The sequence below is a fragment of the Cebus imitator genome, unplaced genomic scaffold (genome assembly GCF_001604975.1).
Source record: "Cebus imitator isolate Cc_AM_T3 unplaced genomic scaffold, Cebus_imitator-1.0 Scaffold201, whole genome shotgun sequence".
Classification (NCBI taxonomy): Eukaryota; Metazoa; Chordata; class Mammalia; order Primates; family Cebidae; genus Cebus; species Cebus imitator.
The window spans coordinates 481,374-506,232 of record NW_016107516.1 but is presented as its reverse complement, the minus strand read 5'-3'; the positions used below and the strand labels follow the sequence as shown (position 1 = coordinate 506,232).

Here is a 24,859-nt window from a genome sequence, read left to right as displayed (position 1 = left end):
TACTAAGCTGTCTATTGGGCTTTAAAAATATATATATTTAAAGTGGGCTGGGCGCAGTGGCTCATGCCTGTAATCCCAGCACTTTGGGAGGGCAAGGACAGCACATCATTTGAGGTCAGGAGTTTGAACCCACCCTGGCCAACATGGTGAAACCCCATCTCTACTAAAAATACAAAAATTAGCTCAGTGGGTTGGCACATGCCTGTAATCCCAGCTACTCAGGAGGCTGAGGCAGGAGAATTGCTTGAACCCAGGAGTCGGAGGTTACAGAGAGTTGAGGTCGCACCACTGCACTCCAGCCTGGACAACAGAGTGAGACTCTGTCTCAAAAAAATAAAAGTATTTAAAATGAATTTGCACATCACTTCATTGTAACATTTTTTTTTTTTTTGAGACGGAGTCTCGCCCTGTCACCAAGTTGGAGTGTAGTTGCGCTATCTCGACTCACTGCAACCTCTGCCTCCTGGGTTCAAGCAATTCTACTACCTCAGCCTCTCGAGTAGCTGGGACTATAGGCTCAGGCCACCACACCCAGATAATTTTTGTATTTTTAGTAGAGACGGGGTTTCACTATGTTGGCCAGGATGGTCTCGATCTCTTGACCTCGTGATCCGCCTGACCTAGCCTCCCAAAGTGCTGGGATTGCAGGTGTGAGCCACTGTGTCCGGCCTGCAGCATTTTTTTTTTTTTAAAGGGATATAACCTAATTAAACAATGAATTCCCAGAAACCTTCACAAACCAGTAAGTTCTACACAACTACAATCAGGCTGTAGCCTTTTTCCAAACCATATATCTGAATGGGATTAAGCAATGTAAGAAAACACCTCCAATCAGACCCACACAGCAGAAAGTTAGTTAAAAGCTGGATGTTAGTATCTTCCCCAAAATCTGTAGCTTCTTTGATCACGTGAAAAATTAAGTAGCACACTGATACAAGTTAACCAACGTACCTGAATTCTGACCTTATCTAGGAAGCAAATTAGCATCATCTTAATCTCTCACAGGAAGAAAAGGGCAAAGGAGCTGTTGACCCTGACCAACAAAATATATTCTAGTGGAGGCTGCATTTCAGTCACACATGCAAGGAAGGTGGAAATGAGGATGGGCATGGAAAATACATTTAAAACCTCATTTGTCCTTAACCATAGCCCTGAGACATATGCAGGACAGGTAATAATAACAATAAACAGGTAAGAATGAGAAGTAAAAAGACACAAAGAAGCTATGCCACTTTCCCAGAATCACAGCCAGGTAACCGGAGGAACACAGAAAATAGTGCCTTGCCTTTTCCTTTTCTAAAGAATGACTCTGTGTTGGCTCACACCTGTAATCCCAACACTTTAGGAGGCTAGAAGGGAGGATCATTTGAACCCAGGAGTTCAAGATCAGCCTGAGAAACAGTGAGATCCTGCCTCTACAAAAATTTAAAAATTAGCTGGGCAGGTGGTACACACCTGTAGTCCCAGCTACACGAGTGGCTGAGGCAGAAATATCCCTTGAGCCCAGGAGTTTGAGGTTGCAGTGAGCTATGATCACACCACTGCACTCCAGCCTGGGTGACTACCTGAAAGTGAAAAATCCCTTGGATAGTTTTTTAAAGAGATTTAAGTTATTAAAATTGGCTGGGCATGGTGGCTCAGGCCTGTAATCCCAGCACTTTGGGAGGTCAAGGCAGGCAGATCACTTGAGGCCAGGAGTTTGAGATCAGCCTGGGCAACATGGCAAAACTCCATCTCTACTAGAAATACAAAAATTTAGCTGGGCGTGATGGCACACACCTGTAGTCCCAGCTACTCAGGAGGCTGAGGTAGAATTGCTTGGACCTGGGAGGCGGAGGTCGTAGTGAGCCGAGATTGCACATTACTCCAGGCTGGGTCACAGAGACTCTGTCTAAAAAAAAAAAAAAAAAAAAAAAAAAAAAAAAAGTTGTTAAAATTATTTTCTCATTTTCCTTCAAACATCTAAGTGGAAAGCTAATAAAATTTTAAAGTATTCCGTTGGCGCAAAAGTAATTGCAGTTTTTGCAATTGCTGTTAATTCCAAAAACTACACTATAACTTTAGGGAGATCAAATTTAAGCACAGTATTTGCATCTTTGTGATTTATATGTCTTTTGTGGCACATTAGGGCTACTTGTATAATCAAAATGTATGTTCCATCCATAACATCTAAATGGGAGCTGGCATACAATAGTAGCAAGTTAGCCCTTCACAGTCAGAATACTGACTTCTAATCTGAAGTCCCAAGAAGGTAGGTCAAGGAAAGTATTGTGAGCTTTAATTTCCTGGAGTACATGTGAAAGTGATGTCTAAGGTCCTCATTTTACCTTTTATTTTTATTTATTTATTTTGAGACAGAGTCTCACTCTGTTGCCCAGGGCTGGAGTGCAGTGGTGCAATCTTGGCTCACTGTAACCTCCGCCTCCCAGGTTCAAGCCATTGTCCTGCCTCAGCCTCCTGAGTAGCTGGGATTATAGGCACCTGCCACCACGCGCAGCTAATATTTGTATTTTTAGTAGAGATGGGGTTTCACCATGTTGGCCGGGCTGGTCTCGAACTCCTGACATCAAGTGATCCACCTGGTTCAGCCTCCCAAAGTGCTGGGATTACAGGTGTGAGCTACCGCGCCTGGCCATTTTACCTTTTAAAACATTAGGATATATTTTAGACATTCATAAGACAAAGACTTCAGGCATAAATGTGATCAACACCTGAGCATCTGCTACCCAATGAGGTAGAATATAACAATACTTTTAAGTACTCCTCCCTCCTCGATATCATCCCCCTTCATCCTTTTCTAAGAAGTAGCCATTATCCTGAATTTTGAGTTTATCATTTCCTTAATTTATCATTTTTACCACAACTGTTGGGTAGCCCAAACAATAAATTGTCTGATGTATAAGCATTTAAACTTTACATCACTTTATACTGTACAAGTTCCTCTGCAATTTTTTTGCCTCCAGGCTTCATGAATGTGAGTTTTGCTAGGTGATGTAGGTAGCTATATTGAAAGATCTCACTCTTGTCTCAAAGTTCTGTGCTTCAGTTTCTTCCACTATAAAATAAGCAGAGAGAGTTTAAATGGATCATTTTGAAATACTCTTTCAGATCTGAAATTCTAATTTTACCTTTTATGAGTATGGAGGTACACAGTTTGTTCTAACAATACAGTTCTGGTCCTAATTATAATTTGAGGTCCACTCGTTAATCAGGAACACAATCCCTATGGCAAATATGTCATGGCATTATTTTCAGATGTTACAGCAAAATTTAAAGATAATTTGAACAGAAGACTTCAGTGTGCAAGATAAGCCACTTTAATGCAGGTTTCAAGTGGCACATGCAATCATCAGGGAAGACAGAATTTACGATGCAAAAATGCAAAGTTTATTTTCTTAAATAAAATACTATATTCATATCTATACAAATAATTATTACAACCATTAAAATGTTACATTTAACAATAAAAATTTCCAAACTTTAAACAAGAGGATGGTTCAGAATATTCACACCCTAATACAATGCATTTGTAAAAAGATGTCAAAATAAAGAGGACCTATTCTTATTTACAACTGCAGGACAATCCTGATCATATTATACATCTCTGCTCTGGATTCCATTACAAAACAAATCAGTTTCCATAAGAATTATAAACCAGGTGGTTTACAGTAATAGGACACAATGCGCAGCAGACACTGCAGCCATGGTAATAGATACAAATATTACACTATTGAAAGCACTAAAATTAGTTTTCTGGTGACTGCCTTACAGTAAGCTTCTCACCCAGTATATCTATAAATAATTTGTGAAGGTTATTATGTTCTCCTCAGACTTTTCAACTTTTTTTTTTTACCAAAGTGAAAATATATCTATATATGTGTGTATATATATATATAGCCTGCTGAAAGTGGAAGCGAATCTCCTCTTCACAGTAACACAACTGCAGCATCTTAACACTATCTGGTCCCCTTCTTCTTGGAAGATCAACAGTTCAACTCCCCTTAAAGATTACCACTGTCGTCAAGCCCAGTACCTCAGTGACTTCACAGATTAAAAATGATTTGAAGACTTCAGGGGTGGGAGCGCAGAGAAGTCTCAGAAAAGTGAAGGGATTTAGATGCATCTAACTTTAAGTTCCTATGACATAGTATGGTGTATAGCTGTATACGCAACTGAGGAAAAAAAATTAAATTTCATCTTTTTAAAATATGTGTTAAATTACAAATAGTTATCTTCTATCTTATGAAATCTCTAATGACAGGATTATGCAGTCATCCAAAATTATCCCAATTTGGATATTATGCCCAATATTTACAACCCAAGTTGGCTCATGTTTATGAAGCATCTGACCAAACACATGTGCCAGAAAAGGATTACATTTGACACAGTCTGTGTAAATCTAGAAATAAGGATGTTAAATGACCATCACATAAGAGCTCCAAGTTTAACAGGAGTTTTGCTACTAAGTTTGGGGGGTTTTTTTGTTTGTTTTTTTGTTTTTTTACAAATCAACATCAAAGATGGCTCAGAGAATGATAAGGCAACAGTGAGAAACATCAGCTGTACTTGTCGAGAAGGTGTCTAATTACACAGCATGTACCATCCCAGCTGGCCCTTTGCTATAACAGAGTGGGTGAGTGATATGTTCCAATAGCTGGTCTAAAGACCAGAGGCACAGTTTCAGGTAAAGTGCAGGAACAGGGTAGAGGTTACAGGTGGAAAGACCTAGAAGCTCTGTGTCCAATAAGGTCCTCACGCTTCTTTCCGGCGGGGACTGCCTCAATCTAAATTTAGTGTACCCCCTCCACAGGCTCTAGTAGAAACCTACACAGGAAGAATAGAATGCAGACAGAATATAGTTAAATACAAAAAAGGCCCTTTTCTGTCAAACCCTGGGGAAAGAAAAATGGTAACTTTCAGCCAAAAAGGCATCTTGAGAAGAAACTAACTTCTGCCTTTAATTTGCATATAGGTATCATAAAATTGTCCCTCACAGATTAACTTCACTAGTTTGTCTGGTTGTTGGCTATTACCATTGCCCTCTGGATGTACAGCCACAGGTGCACAACCTCCAGGCAAAGGCAGCATTTATACAGACAACAGAATTACAAAAATGGCTTCCAGGCTCCTAAAGATATCACTCCAAAGCTGTTCCATTTTGGTACTACCTTTGCCCTTTCATTCCTCCATGGGAAAAAAAAAAGGCCAACCAAATCAAGGGGCAGAGCAATATGGCACACTGAAATATATTAAATCAATTCAGAACTAATTTTGTTTCCAGAAATTCTTGTTATCCTAAAGAGAACAGGAGGCATCATGATTTCCAAAGCCAAGACTTGAGAATAACAGATTTGGGAGTATGACTCACTACTACACACTTTTTTATCATACATGGTGGGCCCAATAAATGTTTCAAGGCAAAGGAGTAATCATCCGCTAAGGAAATGACCAGCTGCCCTGAGCCCTATTTGACATGGAGCAGATGGAAGAACCTAAGTGCCTACATATCAAAAAGAAGCTAACGCTAAGAAGATGCATATTAATAAGATTTTACCCTTTCCCAAAAATTTTAAATTTTACTCTCATTAAAATGTGCTTCCACATTTTTTGGCATATGTTTTAGTCTCTCCGTGAAATGGCTAATGTTAGAAGGCAAGAGCGAGGCAAATAAATTTTCTTTAAAATACTTATTTTGTATTTTAAGAAGGCTAATTTTTAAAAGTTAATCTTCGTTGCAGTTCAGTATACCCCTGATATGTGACTGGAAATGCTGCAAAAGAACAACCCCTCCTTTCTCTTTCCCCAGTTCTCATATGTTAAATTTATGAAGCAAGACCACTGAGGAATTCCCACACCTTACCTAGAAAAAAGGTGCCATCTCTGGTACCCCAAAAGGTCTTAAAATAAAAATAAATTTCCTGAACTGGCATAAAACAACATATAAGACATCCCATAGCAACTTGTATTTTCCAAAAAAAAAAAAAAGAAACAACATCAAACTGATTCCTTTCATCTACGACTGACACATTAAACACTTACACATGAAGAGAATCCATACTGTTTCCCTCCATTAAAAGTTATTGTTAAATGTTGAAAGGCATCAACCACTTTTTATAACTGATTCTGTGATCAATAATGCTAAAAAAGAGACAGAGAAATGATTTCATCAATGACTCTCATGACTCAGACATAACTTGGTGTATTTCTAGAAGTTAAAAATGGTTTTACTTTCCATATTCATACGTTAGCAAGCCAAGAATGGTTACATTTATTATAACCAAAATTGACTACGTTTTCTGCCATCCCTTTACCAAAATTATATCCAGATTAACACTAGATACGACAAATTTCTTCCCAAAAATCATGTAGCTCTAATTATCAAATACTTAATACTGCTAGTAAATCTCATCTATTCATGCTTTTAAATCAAATAAGGGTACCATGGTCTGAACACTTTCAGAATTGAGTGCATTTACGAACTGAACTCTTATATATACATACATATGTCTGTAAAATAATTAGAGCTACACATAAGCAGGAGCCAATTATTCACAGATGGTCACATTTTTCCTTATATGGTCAAGTAAGCCTTATTGAGACTCTTTCAAGATCAAAATGTTATCTTGTTGGAATGAAAGCTCTGAGAAATGCAAATACTATGTCTGAACACAGCTAAGCAGGAAAATGCAATTAATGCACAGAAATACTTGAAAGTCACAGGCTTTGAGGCCTTTGCATTGCAGTGTTCAAACTGAGCTTCTCCTTAGCCTGTTACCTTACTTTCCATTGTGTCTAGCAGTCCCCAGTCCTTCGGAACTCAACAGCCACCGCAGAGTGAGTGAGTGAGTGAGTGTGTGTGCGTGTGTGCGTGTGTGCATGAGAGAGAGCGATAAGACAGTGATAAAGACAGAGGGGGAGAGGGAAAATGAATAGCCAAACACATGGAAAACTGCCCTCCTTGAAATTAGCAGATTGGACCTTTCCAGTACAAAGAAAAACTTGAATGTTGCAGCTTAGAATTCAGTTAAGAGAATTAAAAAGCAAGTCATAAATGCTGCATTTTTTCCTCAATAAAAAGCTTTAACTACTGTGTTTATCTGTTGTCTTGTTTAAGTAACTTATTCATGAAGCTCTTCTATTCTTCCCCAAGACCATTTTGAAGGAAAAAAATACAGGTTGTTCTTGCTTTGTAAGCAAGAAAAAATACATTTTTTTTTTGTCCCTAAGAGGCTGCTTAGTTGGCAGCAGAAAAAGACAGGAGAGTTTAAGAACAGTAAAAGAGGCACAACTGACCCTTCTGCTGAGTCTTAAAAAAGGGGTATTCACTGGAGTTAACTGCTCTGACCAACCCTTAGGAAGCTTTTTAGAATTTAAAAAAAAAAAAAAAAAAAAGCGGGGGGGCCAGGAGCAGTGGCTCACACCTGTATTTCCAGCACTTTGGGAGGCCAAGGTGGGTGGATCACCTGATGTTGGGAGTTCACGACTGGCCTGGCAAAAATGGTGAAACCCTGTCTCTACTAAAAATACAAAAATTAGCCGGGTGTGGTAGTGCACACCTGTAATCCCAGCTACTCAAGAAGCTGAGGCCCGAGAACTGCTTGAACCTGGGAGGCAGAGGCTGCAGTGAGCCAAGATCATGCTACTGTACACTCCAGCCTGGGTGACAGAGTGAGACTCTAAAAAAAAAAAAGAAAAGAAAAAGAAAAAGAAAAGAAAAGCTAGTCCTTGAGTTCACTTTGTTAAGAAAGCAGATAAAACAATTTGTACATATCTCTCCCACCCCATCCCACTTTCGGCAGAATATAACAAGAACAAAAAGTAATGGGCTTCATAGGTTTAAGGAAAGGAATATATACCCTTGTTTTCTTAGTTTTGTTTTGTTTTTTAAGTTTCAAATTTCAATATGGGTTATTAAATGTATTATACACTTCTGAGGGGCTTTAAAATACCCCTACCTATATCAAGTTCTTCTACACTTTAGCAGGTCTCAGGTCTCAATTTCCCATTTTCAGATGGCAGGCCTATTTTCAAAGAGCCAGTTCATACTTTAAAATATGTGTACGCATACACATACACACAGAGAGACATAAAGACTATATATTTTTTAAAGCACCATTTCACACCTACCAACAAGAAAAATAATAAACTAATTCATATCCTCATTATAATTCTGTTATGAAGGATAATCATGTATACAATGCCATATTTAAAATATAAATACTATCAGTAAATGAAAATAGTGACAGAGCTTAAATCTCTGTTCAGAAATATTTTTAAAGTAAGGCTCAAATAAATGTGTAGATTACAAACACACTATTTCCTGATCAATCCTAATATTTAAATGAATGCAAAAGAATTTATGTCAAGATCAAATAAATAGAATGAAAACAGAATACTAAATTAAACTCAGCTGATGAAACATCAATTGTTAACTGAACCCATGCAAAACCTCACAATACAACTAACTGCTTTTACCCTATGGCCTGATGCAAAATGCAAGCACAAAATGGAGAACATGTATGTACCTAAATTTTTAGCTTTTTTTTTTTTTTTTGAGATGGAGTTTCACTCTTGTTGCCCAGGCTGGAGTGCAATGGCCCAATCTTGGCTCACTGCAACCTCTGCCTCCTGGGTTCAAGCGATTCTCCTGCCTCAGCCTCCCGAGTAGTTGGGATTACAAGCACGAGCCACCACACCCAGCTAATTTCGTATTTTTAGTAGAGACGGGGTCTCTCCATGTTTGTCAGGCCGGTCTCGTACTCCCAACCTCAGGTGATCCACCCGCGTCAGCCTCCCAAAGTGCTGGTATTACAGGCATGAGCCACCGTGCCCTGCCAGCTTTCTATTTTTAAGGCTAAATAATTGTCTAAGGAAAACCTTGGCTTTAAAAGATCTTGGTACATTAAAAGATAACGCAGCTCCCTAATTTGAAGAACAAGACAAAAAATTCAGATAATTTATGGATTATTATTTAGAAAGAATCCTCTATCTTAACTAAACTTGAGAATAAAGGCTGATTAAACAATTATTTGCTAACTACTTGACTTTATGGACATTAAACTCAACGTCAGTTCAACATCTACCATAGGTAAGAAGCTGTTCTAGAGGCTGACATTAGCCAGCACTTGGTTATGAGCCACTGTGTTTTATCAAGCTGCCTATATTTTTCAGTAGCAACTTAACTATATATTCTACAAGTTATCAACAATCAAGTTTAAAAATCTAGGCCTCCCTCCTACTACCCAGCACATGACAAGATGATCTCCCCCAATTTCCAGCTAATTAGTATTTAGGAAATATCAACCTGGAAATGTAAATCTGCTTGGAAAATAAAGAAGTACGCCATGCAGTTGAAAATGAAAGATAACTTGTTTTCTGACAACCCAGTATCTGCATCACCTCTGACATGGCTTCCCTAGATTCAGAAGATAACTGAAGACTGATTATACAAAGACACATACACATAATCCTTCTCTTCAAGTACATGTCTGTGCCCATACACACACAAATACATTTGTAATCTCACTCATTACCCTTACATTTATCAGTATTTAAACAGCTGAACTGCAATCATGACCTAAAATATGGCTTATGTTATGGGCAGGTCTGTTTGAGGACTGCTTGGAAGAGTCAGAGGCAGAGGAATTTGCTAATGTAAGCAAAGGTGACATTGCTGAACCATCAGGAAGCGCTGTAGCTATTTCTGGAAACAAAGATGTCATATTAAAATTGGATAAGTGAGAGTTGGTCATGTGCATTGGTGGCATATCTGGGAGAAGAGGAAAACTTGGTTGAGCAAAGCCAACAGGTCTGGGAGGAGATAAAATTGATCCAAAACGGTTATTTAAACTTCCACTGTTTACCTTTTCTGTGCTAGGATTTGAGAACATCTGATTAGAAAAATAGGGGATTGAAATATCATTGGACAGCGTTGGATGAGCAGGAGAGTATGGAGGATAGAAGGAGGGCAGAGTATTTTGCGGATCTACCGGGATGAGGGCTGGAGTTCGAGTGGCACTAGGCTGGGTAACCTGCGGAATGAAAGAAGCATTAGCATTTATTGGTGGATTCATGCCACCCTCGGGAATAAAAGAAAAACCAAAATTTTGTGATAGCGTATGCTGGTCAGGACCTGAATTATCATTAGGTACTTGTGGGCTATCAGGCATGAAACGAACAATACTTCCTCTCTTCTCTGTAGCAGGCTGTTGACGTCCAAGAATCATACTGCCACCAGCAGAAAGAGGAAGATGGGGAAGACTTGGATCAAAGACATTACTTTGCCTTTGGTTTCCAGAACGATTCCTTTCAGGTTGACGAATTTTGGAACCACTGCTATCTTGCAGGGGATGCCTTGATCTCTGGGGAACTGAAGAATTAGCTTGACGTACAGGAGGACCTTGATCAGCATTTCCATGAGACACAGACGGATGCGGTAGTGCTGGCCTTGCAACCCCATGCATGTTGGTTGTGACTGGAGGGTTCATGTGGCCCTTGGTTGCTTGACTGTCAGTAATCCTCATGGGATTGGATTTTTGTACAGAAACATTGGGGCTTGTGTTTCGACCCTGAATATCTCCTGAGGAAGAGGAACTTGAAAAAGGAATACTCAAGGTGCTGTTCCTGGTGTTAATTGCACCTAAAGACATGTCACAACTTTCCCTATTCTGACTCTCACTCTCTCTTCTGATATGGACATTTTCATGAGTTGGGGGACAATTATATTCAATTGCAGAGGATGGACCACACTGTGCATTCCTCTGATGTTCTGAGAGTGACCTCTGGCTCCCAATGACCTGATCACTGAGGTGAGGGGCAAGTAAGCTCTGCATGAAACTTTGGTGACAAGTATTTTCACTGTCCCTTGACGGAATACCATTTCCTGTTGGGATGCTCTGAACTGGTGGGTAAGGTATTCTCTTCTGACGGTCAGTTGGTGGTGGGCCAGTGTTTTGACCAATTCTAAAAGCCTGGGACTGCATACTCCGCAATGATGATACAGGGTTACCTATTTCATTATTTCGTGAAGATTGTACTTCAAAATTACTCTGGGGCTGTTGACTAGCTCCACTTGGTTTAAATGTCTGACAATCAGAAAGGCGAATATCTGAGGCTACAGTATGGTCCACACGACCCTGCATATTATGAATAGCCAAACTCTTATTTCTGGGAACATCAAGATAGCTTGTCATTTCAAGCTGATCTGAAACTCTGGAACCCTGAATCGATATCCCCATTCTCTGCTCTGAATTAGAAGATGTCTTGCCAATGAGTGCCTCAGCAGAATAACTTGAAACTCTATTTCTTTCCGGCCTGTGTGGAGTACAGGTCATGTCTGAAGATCTAGTTACAATACTTGGTTGGGACACCATTTGCTGCTCTAAGCCTCTTGATGTCAAAAGCCTCTGCATTGGATTATGCCCGGATACATGTTCAGATGAAACCCCTGAACCCTGCTGTCTGCTTCCAACTTCCTGCTGTTGGTGCATAATATCTTGATTGAGATGGTTCTGGGGATGGTTATGATGGTTTCGGGTAGTTGACGGGTTTTCACAGCTCTTCTCTGTCTGGGAGCTTCCAAAGTGTTGCTGCATTTGTTGCTGCAGCTGCTGATGGTGGGGATGTGGCTGGCCACTCTTGGATCGGGACTGGTCAGTTCCATGGTGCTTTGGTTGTAAAGAAAGCTGAGAGGCCTGGGTGCCCTGAACAAGGTTCCTCTTTTTCTGCATCTGAACTTCTTGCTGCAGAGTCCTCTGTTGGTGGACATTATGGGGCTGAGAGTGGACAGAGCTCTCTGCATGAGGTACATGATGCTGCATTTGATATAAGTGATGCCTTTCTCTTAACTGCCCTGCTTGTTGCTGCTGCTGCTGCTGCTGCTGCTGCTGCTGCTGCTGCTGCTGCTTTATGTAAAGATGGTTACTATGAAGATGAGATACCCCTTGAGCTGGAACGTGCTGCTGCAGGGCCTGTAGATGTTGACTTGCCTGGGTTTGCTGCTGCTCAGCAACTGAGGGCTGAGGACCACACTGAACTTCAGCTTGCCTCAATGCAGGAGCTACAAAGTTGTTAGCAGGTGGAAATAATCGTGTAAGGCCATCTCCATGTGCTGGGTTGCTAACAGGCACCACTGAGTTTGAAGAATTAGGAGGGATCTGACTGACCATCATTTGAGTTTGATCAGAAATGGTGTCTGGAGTTCTGCTCATCAGGGACATACTTTCAAGCCTGAGGGGGGCTGGCTGACAATGCTTTTGACGTTTAGCTGAAGACAGTAAAAGGTCATCTTGGACAGCACGCTTAGCAGAATCCTTCCGACTTTCATGACTTGGCTTTAAGAGTGGCTCTTGAATCTGTGAATTTGGTATGGTACTAGTCATAGTATTTAGCTGTTCTTGGGAATATTCAGTCATCAGAGATGGTCCAGGAGGTTGACTGCCATAAGAGCTAGATGAAATGGTTAGATTAACCGTTGCAGGCACAGTTGTTTGCTCAGAAGTTGGAGATAAACCTGCACAGCTGGCCAGAGGATGGCTGATGCTGCTCTGATGGATAAGATTATTCACGCTTAAACTGGTGATGCTTGGTGGCTGAGGATTTGAAGCCTGTAGAGATGCATTTGATGTTTTAATTCCTAGAGAACAACTTGGTTTTTCAAGGGGCCTCTCCATAGTTGCTTCAATTGAATCCTGAGAATTAAATTCATTTGGTGTTGCTTCTGCCTGTCCTGTGCCATTTTCTTTAGTTATCTGTGATTTGAAAGGTGGGTCTCCCTCTAACGATGATGCTTCAGAAGGCTTTGAAGCAACTTCCCTTATATCAGTCTGGAGGCCAACGCTTCCCTTTTCAAGGTTTTCCTGGTCAAAAATGGCTCTTGCTGCAAGAGCTACTATATCAGTTTGCTCCACAAAGGTACAACTGTCACATGTGTTAGTTGTTGCATTGCTGGTCACATCTTCTCTCGTTGTTTCAGGAAGCATGGATGCAACTGAGAAACTACGACTACTGCCAGAACTGGTTGACATGGGAGAGTCAGCCTGCCTACCGGTGATCAAAGAACCATGAATAACCTCCTGATCAGGGAGGCAGGGATGATGCTGTGGAGGATCTCTCTCATCATTGTTCATCAATAAGAGTTCCTGTTTGGGATGTAAATTCACACTTGAATCAACTATCTTAGGATTTTCTGAAGAAAAGTCAGGATGATCCATCTGATCAGAAAGAGAGGATTTCTGAGGATTTTTTTTTTTAGCAAGATCAGAGAGCAATGTAGTTAGACCTTGCCCCTTTAAGAGACCTGTGGTTTGCATGGTATCTGATGAATCTTGCTCACCTCTGCAAGGTTCAGCAATGATTTCTACCTCAGAAACACAGTCCGTACTTGTAGTGCTTGTGGTAGATGACAAACCAGAAACCTGAGAAACCAAAATGTGAGGATCACTTGGAGATGGAATCAACACATTGGCTGAAGTGCAGGGTTTGGCAGCATCTGACAATGCTAAACTACTGGGTGGTTTATCCTGAGACACCTCTTGTTGCAGATTAGGGGTAGAATCTTTGGATTTTGCTGGGGCCATTGCAAAATGTTCACTTGTTACAGATTCTTGAGAGGGTGAGCTAGACTTTTCTGCTGACTTAGATTTGGATGCAGACTCAGGTATTAATGATTCAGAACTTACAACACCCAAAGAATGTGAAGCAGAAACACTCACACTATTTGCCTGGGACATAGAGACAGATGGTAATACAGCAGGGAGGCTTTCCAGCAGTCCATCATTACAAGGTGGCTCTGCTGAGCCTTCAGTGTTGGGACAGTCTAACTTGCTCACATCTCTAACTGGATTCAGGGAACACGCTGACTTGTTTGCTGCTAAGTGTTTCTTGGCACCTGGCTTCTTATTCAGCCTTTTTGACTTCATGTTAGGAGGCAAACAAGCAACAGTGTTCACTGAGGAAGTAGTCACTAGATTATAAGTACTGGCTGGTGTGGCTAAACTATCTGTTGTTACTGGAGGTGCTGCAGTTGTTGTTAATGAAACACAGTTAGCTGGAGTGGTTTGACTATTTGCAGCAGTTTGAGTGTTGGCAGGCTGGCTAATAGACAATTGTACACAGCTTTGCCCAGCCATCTGTGATATGCTTTGATTGAGGCTGGCCAAAGCACCAAATGTATTCAGGGCAACATTGGTATTTGGATCTTCGCTGGTGGTGGGTTGAATAATCTGCATAGGGGTTTGATTTGTAGTTCCTGATGAAGACATCACAGGCTGCAAAGCAAAGAGCTGTCCATTTAAAGAAATGGTTTGAGGCTGTTGGCTTGACATTGTAACAGAAAAAGTTTGTGTTGAGTTAGACATTGATAAAGATGAAGGTCTTGGTAATATGTGGACAAGATGCTTTCCTCCAAAAGTCTGTGGTGTTGAAACATTTTGCACTGAATTATTAGACCCTATTACAGCATTGGCTCCATTGATAGGGAGTCGAACAGAGCCAGGAGGTGGAGCAGAGAGGAGTGGCAAAGGATTCTGATTAGCTGCCTGTATGATTACTATCTGTTGACCTACAGTTTGGTTGGGAACTTCTGCCCTCATCACTGTTGGGCATGGGGTGGTGCTGGGTGGTTGAAGAATTATAACATTTTGATTAGTTGGAGCTGCATTAACAGCAGACCCAACTGGCTGAGCCATCTGAATCACTTGCATTGCTGAATTCAGTGGAAGGATATTTTTGGGAGGCTGAGATTTAACTTGTGGCTGAGCAATTAGTGGCTGCATAGGTAAAGATGGACAAGAAGGCAATGTTACAACTACCTGCTCAACTGGCTGCCCATCTGCTGGAAAGGAATTATTCAAGTTGATGCCTGTAGCCATGTGTCTACTGTGGTTGCTTGTGGTGTGGCTAGTACCAGACTCACTCAACACTGGAGTCACAGCAGAAGATGGTGTCTGGCTTAAGGGCTGAATAGTGTTTCCCGCCAGTTGCAGAGTAGTCCACGTTGTCTGTGTGTTTCCAGCTGAAGAAATGCGGGTAAGGCTATTAATGTTTTTCAAATCTGAAGCACTAACACTTGAAGAAGGCAAAGAACAAGAAAGAGTCCAACCATTGTCCAAAGGGTTTCCTGAAAGAGTGCTTACAGGAATGGTGGCCTTCCCTACTCCAGGGGCAGATGAAGCCACCACTGTAGCTGTACTTGTTGAGTCTGCACTCTTGCTAATGCTCACTGGAGAAGAATCACCTGAAGTTCTAGGAGGCTGGGAGCAGACTGTGGTGGTAACTGAAACAACAAAAGTGTTCTGAACATCACCTCTGAAGTCCTGTATGCTCAGGCAGGACTTGTTTCCATGATGCACTTCAGTGGCAGTTGCTGAGGAGCTGAGGGGGATGTTTGTAGCACAAGGAGCCATTTTCTTCAATAACTTGGGGTTCTCTTGTCCATTCTTATTTTCAGAAGAATTTTGATCATTTAGACATGTGTGCAAAGAACGATGTTGGTGAGGCTCAGGTCCAATTGAAACGGCAATCAGTGAGCCACCAGTGGCACCAAGCACACTTGATTCGCTTTCAGGGGTGGGAAGCTCGAGAATACTTTGAGCAGATATGGTAGCAGGAAGACACAGAGGAACAGGCTGGTTGGTAGCCAATGCAGGAACTGTGGTCTGATGCCATGGCTTGTTTTCAGAAGGGTAAACTCCAGAAATAGACACAGGAGTCACCAGATTGCAAGTCCTTGGTACTGGCACCACATTGGCGGTCTGCTTTTGTAAATTATGACTAACATTAAAAGTTATCCCCTGAACAGCTGTTCCCTGGCTGTTTCCACCAGGCTGATTCCCGTTGGAATAAACAATAATATTTTTTTGAACCTGGTCACTAGGAATAACAACAGAGACCTTTGAGTTTTTAAGATTTCCTTTCCAGTGAATTGTGGGGTCATCATATAAGCATATGTCATTAGCTTTCAGTAATTCAATATATCGGCCATTTTCTTTTTGGATTTCTTCCAGTTGTTTCCGTAGCTTTTTTATTTCTTCAGCTAGAATGTTAAAAACAAAAATTTAAAAATACCTGTGAATGTCAGTATGTACAATAACTTCATAAAGAACTGTGTACTAAACTACTGAATTCTAATTCTAGCATTCTAAATACCTCAACTGAGGCTCTTCAGCTCTTTTTCTAATACAACTTCTTTCTTCTTTTTAGTATGATATGTTAAATCCCTCTGCCCTCATTTAAACAGTGTAAATCTTTAAAGGTCAACTGAAAAATTACTCATAATGTAGAAATCTCAAAATTCCCAATTCAAAAATTTCCAATAGGGCAGCTACACATGTAAAAGAAGACAAACTGATATCACGGTAACATGCTGGGAAAGTAACATTGAATATCAACATGCAATTTAAATGCTGCAGCAGCTAACATTACCTATGATGGTAACAGACAGCCTCTTTATTTTTTATTTTATTTTTTTTGAGACAGAGTCTTGCTCTGTGGCCCAGGCCAGAGTGCAGTGGCACGATCTCAGCTCACTGCAACCTCCACCCCCCAGGTTCAAGCAATTCTCCTGCCTCAACCTCTCGAGTAGCTGGGGATACAGGTGTACACCACCACTGCTTGTTAATTTTATATTTTTAGTAGATTCTGGGTTTCACCATGTTGGCTAGGCTGGTCTTGAACGCCTGACCTCAAATGATCTGCCCACCTTGGCCTCCAAAAGTGCTGGGATTAGAGGCATGAGCCACCATGCCCAGCCGACAGTCTCTTTTATAAATGGCTTTAGTTTCTATTTTACCCTTGAAACAATGGAGGCAAAAAGGAATAGAACATGTAAGAAGCAAAGTGGCACCAAAGGGCACCAAAGAAAGCATCAACAATGGAACCTGTACTTTGCTAGTTAGGACCAATGCAAGTGTGCTACTGAGCAGTGAGGGCATCATCACAGCCCTACTTTCTAAGGTAGATCGCTTCATCTATGAGTCCCACTAATGGGGCAGACTTAGCTGCTGGTATATGCTCTGTGACCCCACACATCCCCATCTGCCATGCCACAGTGGAGGGTATTCGCATTCCTTTTCCAAAGCAGCCCATTCTCCAGGCTAACACTGTGTGAGGGAGCCTCAAATGAAAAGTTCTATTCCAACAAAGATGAGCTGAAACTGGCAGATCACTTTTCTTAGTGTAAAACTAAGAGACGAAAGAAAGATACTGGTGTCCATGGATAGTAGAAATTAAAGGACAATCATTATAGACCAAATAATAATCATGGTTCTCACTTACTGCACCTTTACTACCTGGCACATTTCATTCATTGTCTCATTTAATAACAATGACAACTATAACAGCTAACATTTATCAAGCAATTACTATGTGCTAGGCTTCAATCTAAGTTCTTGTATTATCTCGTTTAATCCTCATAAGAACCATGAGATGGCAATTTATATTTTATTATCACCACTTTTGGATATGAGAAACAGGCTCAAAGTAGTTACATAATTTGCCTAAATTCAGCCAGGCAGATACTATGATCATCCTCATTTTAACCTAGGGAAACTGGGACTTGGAGAGGTTAAGTAACTGGCCAAAGGATACTGAGTGAGTAAATGAAGCTGGGACTCAAACCTAAGTGGGCCTGAGTCCAAGGCCATTGCTTTGGCCACTAGGTATGTGCACAGTGAGCATGCAGAGGAAGCCACTGAGAGAAAAACAGAGGATAGAGCAGATGCACAGGAAAAGAACCAGAGAAATAATGATCATGACAGAAATAATGAACACAGATTTAGGCTGCCTTAGATATTGCCCCTAACCCCTGACCTGGCTGGTCAGCTTTTTCTGAGCCCCATGCAACTGATATTTTTCAACAATTTTCCTTTTTCCTAAGGTAACTTGATTGCCTCAGCCTCTGTGCTCTGAAATCAAAGGAGCCTTCATTAGAAAAATCTACTCATCCCCGGGCACGGTGGCTCACTCCTGTAATCCCAACACTTTGGGAGGCCGAGACGGGTGGATTATCTGAAGTCAGGGGTTTGAGACCAGCTTGGCCAACATGGTGAAACCCTGTCTCTACTAAAAATATAAAAATTAGTGCGTGGTGGCACAGGCCTGTAATCCCAGCGACTCAGGAGGCTGAGAGGCAGGAGAACTGCTTGAGCCCAGGAGATGGAGGTTGCAGTGGGCTGAGATCGTGCCACTGTACTCCAGCCTGGCTGACAGACCAAGGCTCTGTCTCAAAACTAAAAGAAGAAAGAAAAGAAAAGTCTACTCATCATTCTGTCTTACCCTCCTTTTGTGGAGTGCCTCAAATGGTTACCAAAATGTATCATTTATGTAACTATCTCACTGCATCACAAAAGGACCTGGGCCATAAACAACAGCTAACCTAGGTGAGGGGGGAAGTTGCTAATATTTAACTAAGAGTAAACAAGGAGAATTCTGAATGCTGACCTCTTAGGTATGCTTTCTAATATCCTTCCCAACCATTACAACAAACACAGCGCAGCAGTGACCTTACCTCAGCCAATTCTGCCCTTTTTCCTTTTTCTCCTTTTAAGATGGCCTACTGAGTTGTCGCAGGAAATTCTCTCCCTACACTTGTCAGAGGTGTAAATAAAAGACAATTGCAAACTGGCCTACCCTGAGCTTTACACTTGCCTGGAATCTTTTTTTCTGCTGCCATAAGGAAATTTTCTCTTCAATGCTAATGGAAAAAGAGAATTCATTTGATGGCATTAAAAAGTCACCTTTATCTAAAAATCAAATATAACTAAATGATCAGGCAGTTTGATGCATATATTACAAGTAATATAAACAAAATGAATGTTTTGGTGTTTTTTGTTGATGCACACTTAAGTCTTGACACAGGCATATCCTGATCTTGTTTTTAAGCTATACTGAGCAGAACTCCCCCCTTACATCCAATTATGGGATTCCCCTAACTGCAATGTCCAATTGGAATAAAGGTGATTTAGCACTACGAGTATCATGAGTTAGGCAAACATAAAATACACAAAAGAGTTCAAAGTCAAAACCATGTATGCCTGAAAGATAAAAGGTGAAGGTGAAAGAGTTAGACTAAAATGAATTTATTGGTAACACTATTTTTCCAGACCCACTGAATGCAGGGTCTTAATATTGTTTTGGGGCCAAAAAGCTTTCTATATCCTAATATAAATTTCACTGTGACACAAACGCCTGAACATTTTAAAAAACAACAAAAAGTAAGAACCTTTCAACATTTACCTTGTTCATTGTTTCCTCCATTAAGCAGGAGTTCATCGTTTTGCCTTTTCAATTCTGTTATATATTTAAAGGCTTGGTCCAGGATCATATTCTTGCTCTGCCAAAGAAAATTTTAAAAGTTTACAAGTTTCACTGAAGGGTAAGAACTTGCCAGATGAAATTTAAAGATTTGTCTTTATCATATACATAGGATATGTATCTTCTCAAAATTTAAAATAGGTACTATATTCAAAAGCTTCTACTGTATATTTTTCATTTATTAATTGGTTATTGGGCATCTAACATGTGGCAGGCTCTGTTCTAGGCACTGGGGATATAATAATAAAACACACAAAGTCCCTGTCCTTGAAGAATACTCACACACACACACACACACACACACACACACGAATGCTATGAAGAAATATAAAGCAGCATAAGGAGGGGACTAGAATGATTAGAGTGATAGCAGAGGTTACTCTGTTACTCTGTGCAAGGGACTGAATGTTTGTGCCCCCTAAAATGCATATGTCTAAACCATTATTCCCAATGTGATGGTATTTGGGAGGTAATTAGGTCATGAATGTAGAGTCCTCATGATGGGATTAGTGCCTTATAAGAAGAGACAAAGAGAGATGATCTCTCGGTCTGCCACTTGAGGATATAACTAGGAAGTAGGTCATCTCCAGGAATTGAATTGGCTGGCACTTGATCTTGGACTTCCCAGCTTCCAGAACTGCGAGAAATTAAGCTCCGCAGTCTATGGTATTTTTGTTGTAGCAGCCTGAACTAAGACACTGAGAACATTTGTTGTATATGGAGGTTGGAGAAGGCCCCTGAGTAAGGTGATACCTAAGCAAAAACTGGAAGGAAGTGAAAGGAAGCAGGCCCTGCAGATATATGGGAAAAGGGAGCCTAGACAGCAGGATCAGAAGGGCAGGGGCCCTCAGCCAGGCTAACAGTAAGGAGGTAGGCAGAGCTAGAGTGGAGTACATATGGGAAGAGTGGTAGAAGAGGCCAGACAAGGCTTTCAAAATTGTGTAAAGATTTTGGATTTTAATGTTATTTTTTATTCTATTTACCACAACTACAAATTATTCTAAATAATAGGTCAAGGAAGCAATGTCACTTGATTGAGTTTTAGTATCATGCTTCCAGTACACTGTATTCCTAAGCTTTTCCAAAAAAATGTTATGTTAAAGTATGCCTTTATTCTTACGCCCAATACATGCCTGTATATATCTTTTTTAAAAACCCAGACAAGGCCAGGTACGGTGGCTCACACCTATAATCCCAGCACTTTGGGAGGCCGAGGAGAGCAGACACGTGAGGTCAGGAGTTTGAGACCAGCTTGGCCAAAATGGCAAAATCCTGTCTCTACTAAAATTACAAAAAAATTAGCCAGACATGGTGGCACACACCTGTAATCCCAGCTACTCAGCAGGCTGAGACACGAGAATCGCTTTAACCTGGGAGGCGGAGGTTGCAGTGAATTGAGATCGTGCCACTGCTCTCCAGCCTGGGCAACAGAGCAAGATTCTGTCTCCAAAGAGAAAAAAACAACAGATAAAAGGATTTTGTATTTCTTTACCTTTAAAAATATATCTTGGTATACCTATGCAACAAACCTGCACATTCTACACATGTACCCCAGAACTTAAGTATAATTTTAAAAACAGACATTATATAAAGAGCAAAATAAAATAAAAATAAAAATAAATCTTGGCAATACTTCCATATAGTATTGAAATATCCTTCTTCTTCTTTCTTTTTTGTTTTGGGATGGAGTCTTGTTCTGTGGCCCAGGCCAGAGTGCAGTGGCACAATCTCGGCCCACTGCAACCTCCACCTCTCGGGTTCAAGCAATTCTCCTTTCTCAGCCTCCCAAGTAGCTGGAACTATAGGCACATGCCATCATGCCTAATTTTATATATATATATATTTTTGGTAGAGATGAGGTTTCACCATGTTGGCCAGGCTGGTCTCAAACTCCTGACCTCAGGTGATCCTCCTGCCTTGGCCTCACAAAGTGGTGGGATTACAGGTGTGAGCCACCATGCTCAGCCCCTACTTATTGTTTCTAATGACTGTGTTTATTTCATTTACCAGTCTATTACTGATAAACATTTAAGATATCTTAACAGTCATTTCTGGTTTTTATTCTTCAGCAATCAAGAATGTTGCAATGAATATTTAACCTCTACTCCAGGATATATATTATTAGCTATCGCTACTCTTTTCATGTAGGAATCACTGTGATTTAGTCCTTTGTCTGGCAATTTATAATTCCGAGTTCCTTACAGTGAGTCCCAACAGAGACCCAATACATAAACCCAGGCAACTCTTTACTATTAAGAGAAAAATAATATTGTTCTTTTTAAAAACAATAATCTGAACAAAGGCAGAACCTGATAATTCCCAGCCACCTGCCCCTCTGCTGCAGACAGAGGCCGAAACCTGTGAAGAAAATCTTAGTCGGTTCTGTTTCTGACAGCCAAATACTGACTTCCTTTGCACATTCTAGCACACCAAGGAAGTTAAATGGTTATGGTTTCCCTTCTTCAGAGAAACTCGCAGGGATGAAAGCCAAGAGCAGGAAAATACGATTTTCCTGGGCAAACATGTATGTTTACTGAGTAGCTACCTTCCACTGAGATGTGGAGAAAGAAAAACAAATTAGAAGACATCGTGTATGCCATTGTGTTAAGGAATCAGAAGCACAATTTTTTAAAAGGCTGAGAAATACATATATGGGGCCAGGCACAGTGGTTCACACCTGTAATCCTGGCACTTTGAAAGGCCAAGGTGGGTGGATCACTTGAGGTCAAGAGCTCAAGACCAGCCTGGCCAACATGGCAAAACCCATCACCACTAAAAATACAAAAGTTAGCCTGGCATGATGGCAGGCACCTGTAATCTCAGCTACTCAGGTGGTTGAGGCAAGAGAATTGCTTGAACCTGGGAGGCAGAGGTTGCAGTGCGCCAAGATCTTGCCACTGCATTCCAGCCTGGGTGACAGAGCAAGACTCTGTCTCAAAAAAACCATATATGGACATCTAAGACCATCCTATAGGGAAGAATGAAAGGAAATGAAGAGTAAGTCCTTTCCAAGGGGATACCGTAGAGAAGCAAGCTGATTTGCTCCTTTGACATCCTAGGACATCTCAACACTGAGAAGCACCAGCCTCTACAGAAGGTGGGGTGAGGTAAGGGGTTAAATGAGGGTACGGGCGAAGGACTCCTAATAAAGCAGTAATAAGAACCACCCCCTCCCCAGCCCCCATACACATATTCTACACAGCTGGATGACTTTCCCTTCCTGCCCAAACCGCAGGAGACAAGTTTATTTTCTGTGAAATTTGAACCAGAGAATTTCAACCTCAAGGATACTTAGCACAGAAGTGGACAAGACGAGGGTCCTAAGTGGAAACGGGGGTGAGTGAAACTCAGCCTACTACCTCACAAGACTCTCTAGCCCCCCACCCCCTATCCAGCTCCCAGAATAACGGCAACTAGGCTTATACTCCTCTTCCCACCAGTCCCACTCCCAGGCAGGACACTGATGGTTCGTCTCTGAGAAAAGAAAAAAAAAATAGCTATCCCACATAAGAAAAGAACTACAAATACTGATATGTTTTAGTTCCACAGCAAGAACAACAAAACTAAAATAGCTTCTAATCAGGCAACACTTAGGGCCACCAAAAGACAAACCTATTCAATCAATTTTTTAATGCCTCCTTCTCAAGTATGAAAAAAAACAGCTTCAAGTCACTAAATATTTAAGGAAAACCCCCCCAAAAGAAAAACAAGACAAAACAGGGATAAAAGGAAATCAGAAGAAATAAACATACACGGAAAAAACTTCAGGAAAAAACCTACATAAACCATTCAGAGGTGAGAAGACATTATTGTATCCACAAACATACGGTAGGAAAAGGAACAGAGATTAAGAAAAAAAGACTCTTGGAAATTAAAAATACAAGAGCTGGAATCAAAAACAGAAGAGCTGGAAGATGCCAACTGGCTGAGAATGAAAAAGGAGAACAGAGGGTTCCAGAAGTAAAGTCTTGAAGAAAGAAAATGGCAAATGGAAATTACGTAGTACATTTGACCTTGAAGAAAACTCTGCTAAGAGATGGCTGGAAGTGTGAGAAGAATTAAAGACAACTATATGAAAAATTATGCAAATGGAAACTATGAGGTAATTATTCACTCCTCCCAAAAACGAAAGCAATAAATGAAATATAATAATAGTACACTCCTTGGCTCAACCATGAATAATGTTTACAGCTTGAGAAACACAAAAACTGAATACCAATTTAACCAAAAGTTGGATATAATTATATTGGCAGGACTAAAGAAGGAGAAGCTAGGGGAAAAACATAATAATGAGTCAATAGATAATATCTAAGATTGAAAAATTAAGATACAGCAACATAAATATGTTATTTAGAAAAAAAAAAAAAACCAGAAGAAACAGTTGAGAATAGTTGCCTCTGAGGAGCTGTGTTGGGGCTAGGAAGCAGGTAGGAGATTAATGTTTGTTGTTTTACACTTTTTAGTGCTGTTTGCTCTGTGTAATATTAACTTTTTGCATATATTCATTTAATTACAACATTATAATAGTGATTATTGCTTGGGAGTAAGATGCCAATTTATTTTTTAAACCTTCTTATGCCTTTCAAATTGTTTCAATTTTTTGTTTTGTTTTGTTTTCAGTGAGCACACTTTATCCTCATTACTAGAAGAAACCAAAAGGTATCTTCATTAGACAACACTGTCATACCTTAAGCTAAGATTTTAACTGCTACTGGAAGTTAAGAGGGCATGGAGAATAAATTGTTGAAAAGATCCCTGGAAGATTCTAAGTAAGAATTTAAAAGGAGTAAGAACATTCATTGGCAGAAAAAATGAAAAAATGCCTGGTAAATAGAGTGGCATATATGTAAACATAGTCATATGATTAATTTAGTAATCAAGAAAAAACTGAAGAGCCTAGAAATTTCATGGTACATTTGACCATGTAGAATCTGTACTAAAAGATTGTTGGAAACATGGGAACAGTTAAAACAAGGAAATTATTAACTTCAAAAGAACCATATGCAGAAATAAAAAGGAACAAAAATAATCATTCTAAGCACCAAAACAACTTAGGGAATTATCTGTTCCTAAGTAATGAATGAAGATATGAGTAGACTTCTTACCTGCTTCAGGGCAGGAGAACATGGGATCAGCTCTCCTATTCTGTTTATTCCAGCATTGATTTTCTTCTTTCTATGCCTCTCCACTAAATGGGAGAAAATTCGTTTATCAAACCTTAACTACTTAGTCAAAGTGCCCTCATTCAACCAGGGTAAAGAAGTTTTAGGTAAAGAAATCCCTAAGAAATGCTTATCAATAGCCAGGAACGGTGGGTCACATCTGCAAATCCAGCACATTGGGAGGCCAAGGAGGGTGGATAACCTTAGGTCAGGGGTTCGAGACCAACCTGGGCAACATGGCAAAACCCCATCTCTACAAAAAATACAAAAATTAGCTGGGCGTGGTGGCACATGCCTGTAGCCCCAGCTATTCAGAAGGCTAAGGCAAGAGAATTGCTTGAAACCCAGGAGATGGAGGTTGCAGCGAGCTGAGATCACACCACTGC

The 24,859-nt window shown here is 40.5% G+C and overlaps 1 protein-coding gene across 2 annotated transcripts in view; it reads right to left on the bottom strand.

Moving 5' to 3' along the window:
- Positions 1 to 9,350: 9,350 nt before the first annotated feature.
- The window catches only part of USF3 (upstream transcription factor family member 3), a 56,752-nt gene continuing 41,243 nt past the window's right edge, over positions 9,351 to 24,859 (bottom strand). The window contains exons 5-7 of one of the 2 annotated variants that reach the window (XM_017547745.2): positions 24,417 to 24,499; positions 19,234 to 19,330; positions 9,351 to 16,033 (exon numbers count right to left, since the gene is read on the bottom strand). In XM_017547745.2, coding sequence (XP_017403234.1) covers positions 9,552 to 16,033; positions 19,234 to 19,330; positions 24,417 to 24,499 — 6,662 coding nt within the window. In that variant the 3' untranslated portion in view covers positions 9,351 to 9,551. The remainder of the gene's footprint in view (positions 16,034 to 19,233; positions 19,331 to 24,416; positions 24,500 to 24,859) is intronic. The other variant, XM_017547746.2, reaches the window with a different exon arrangement.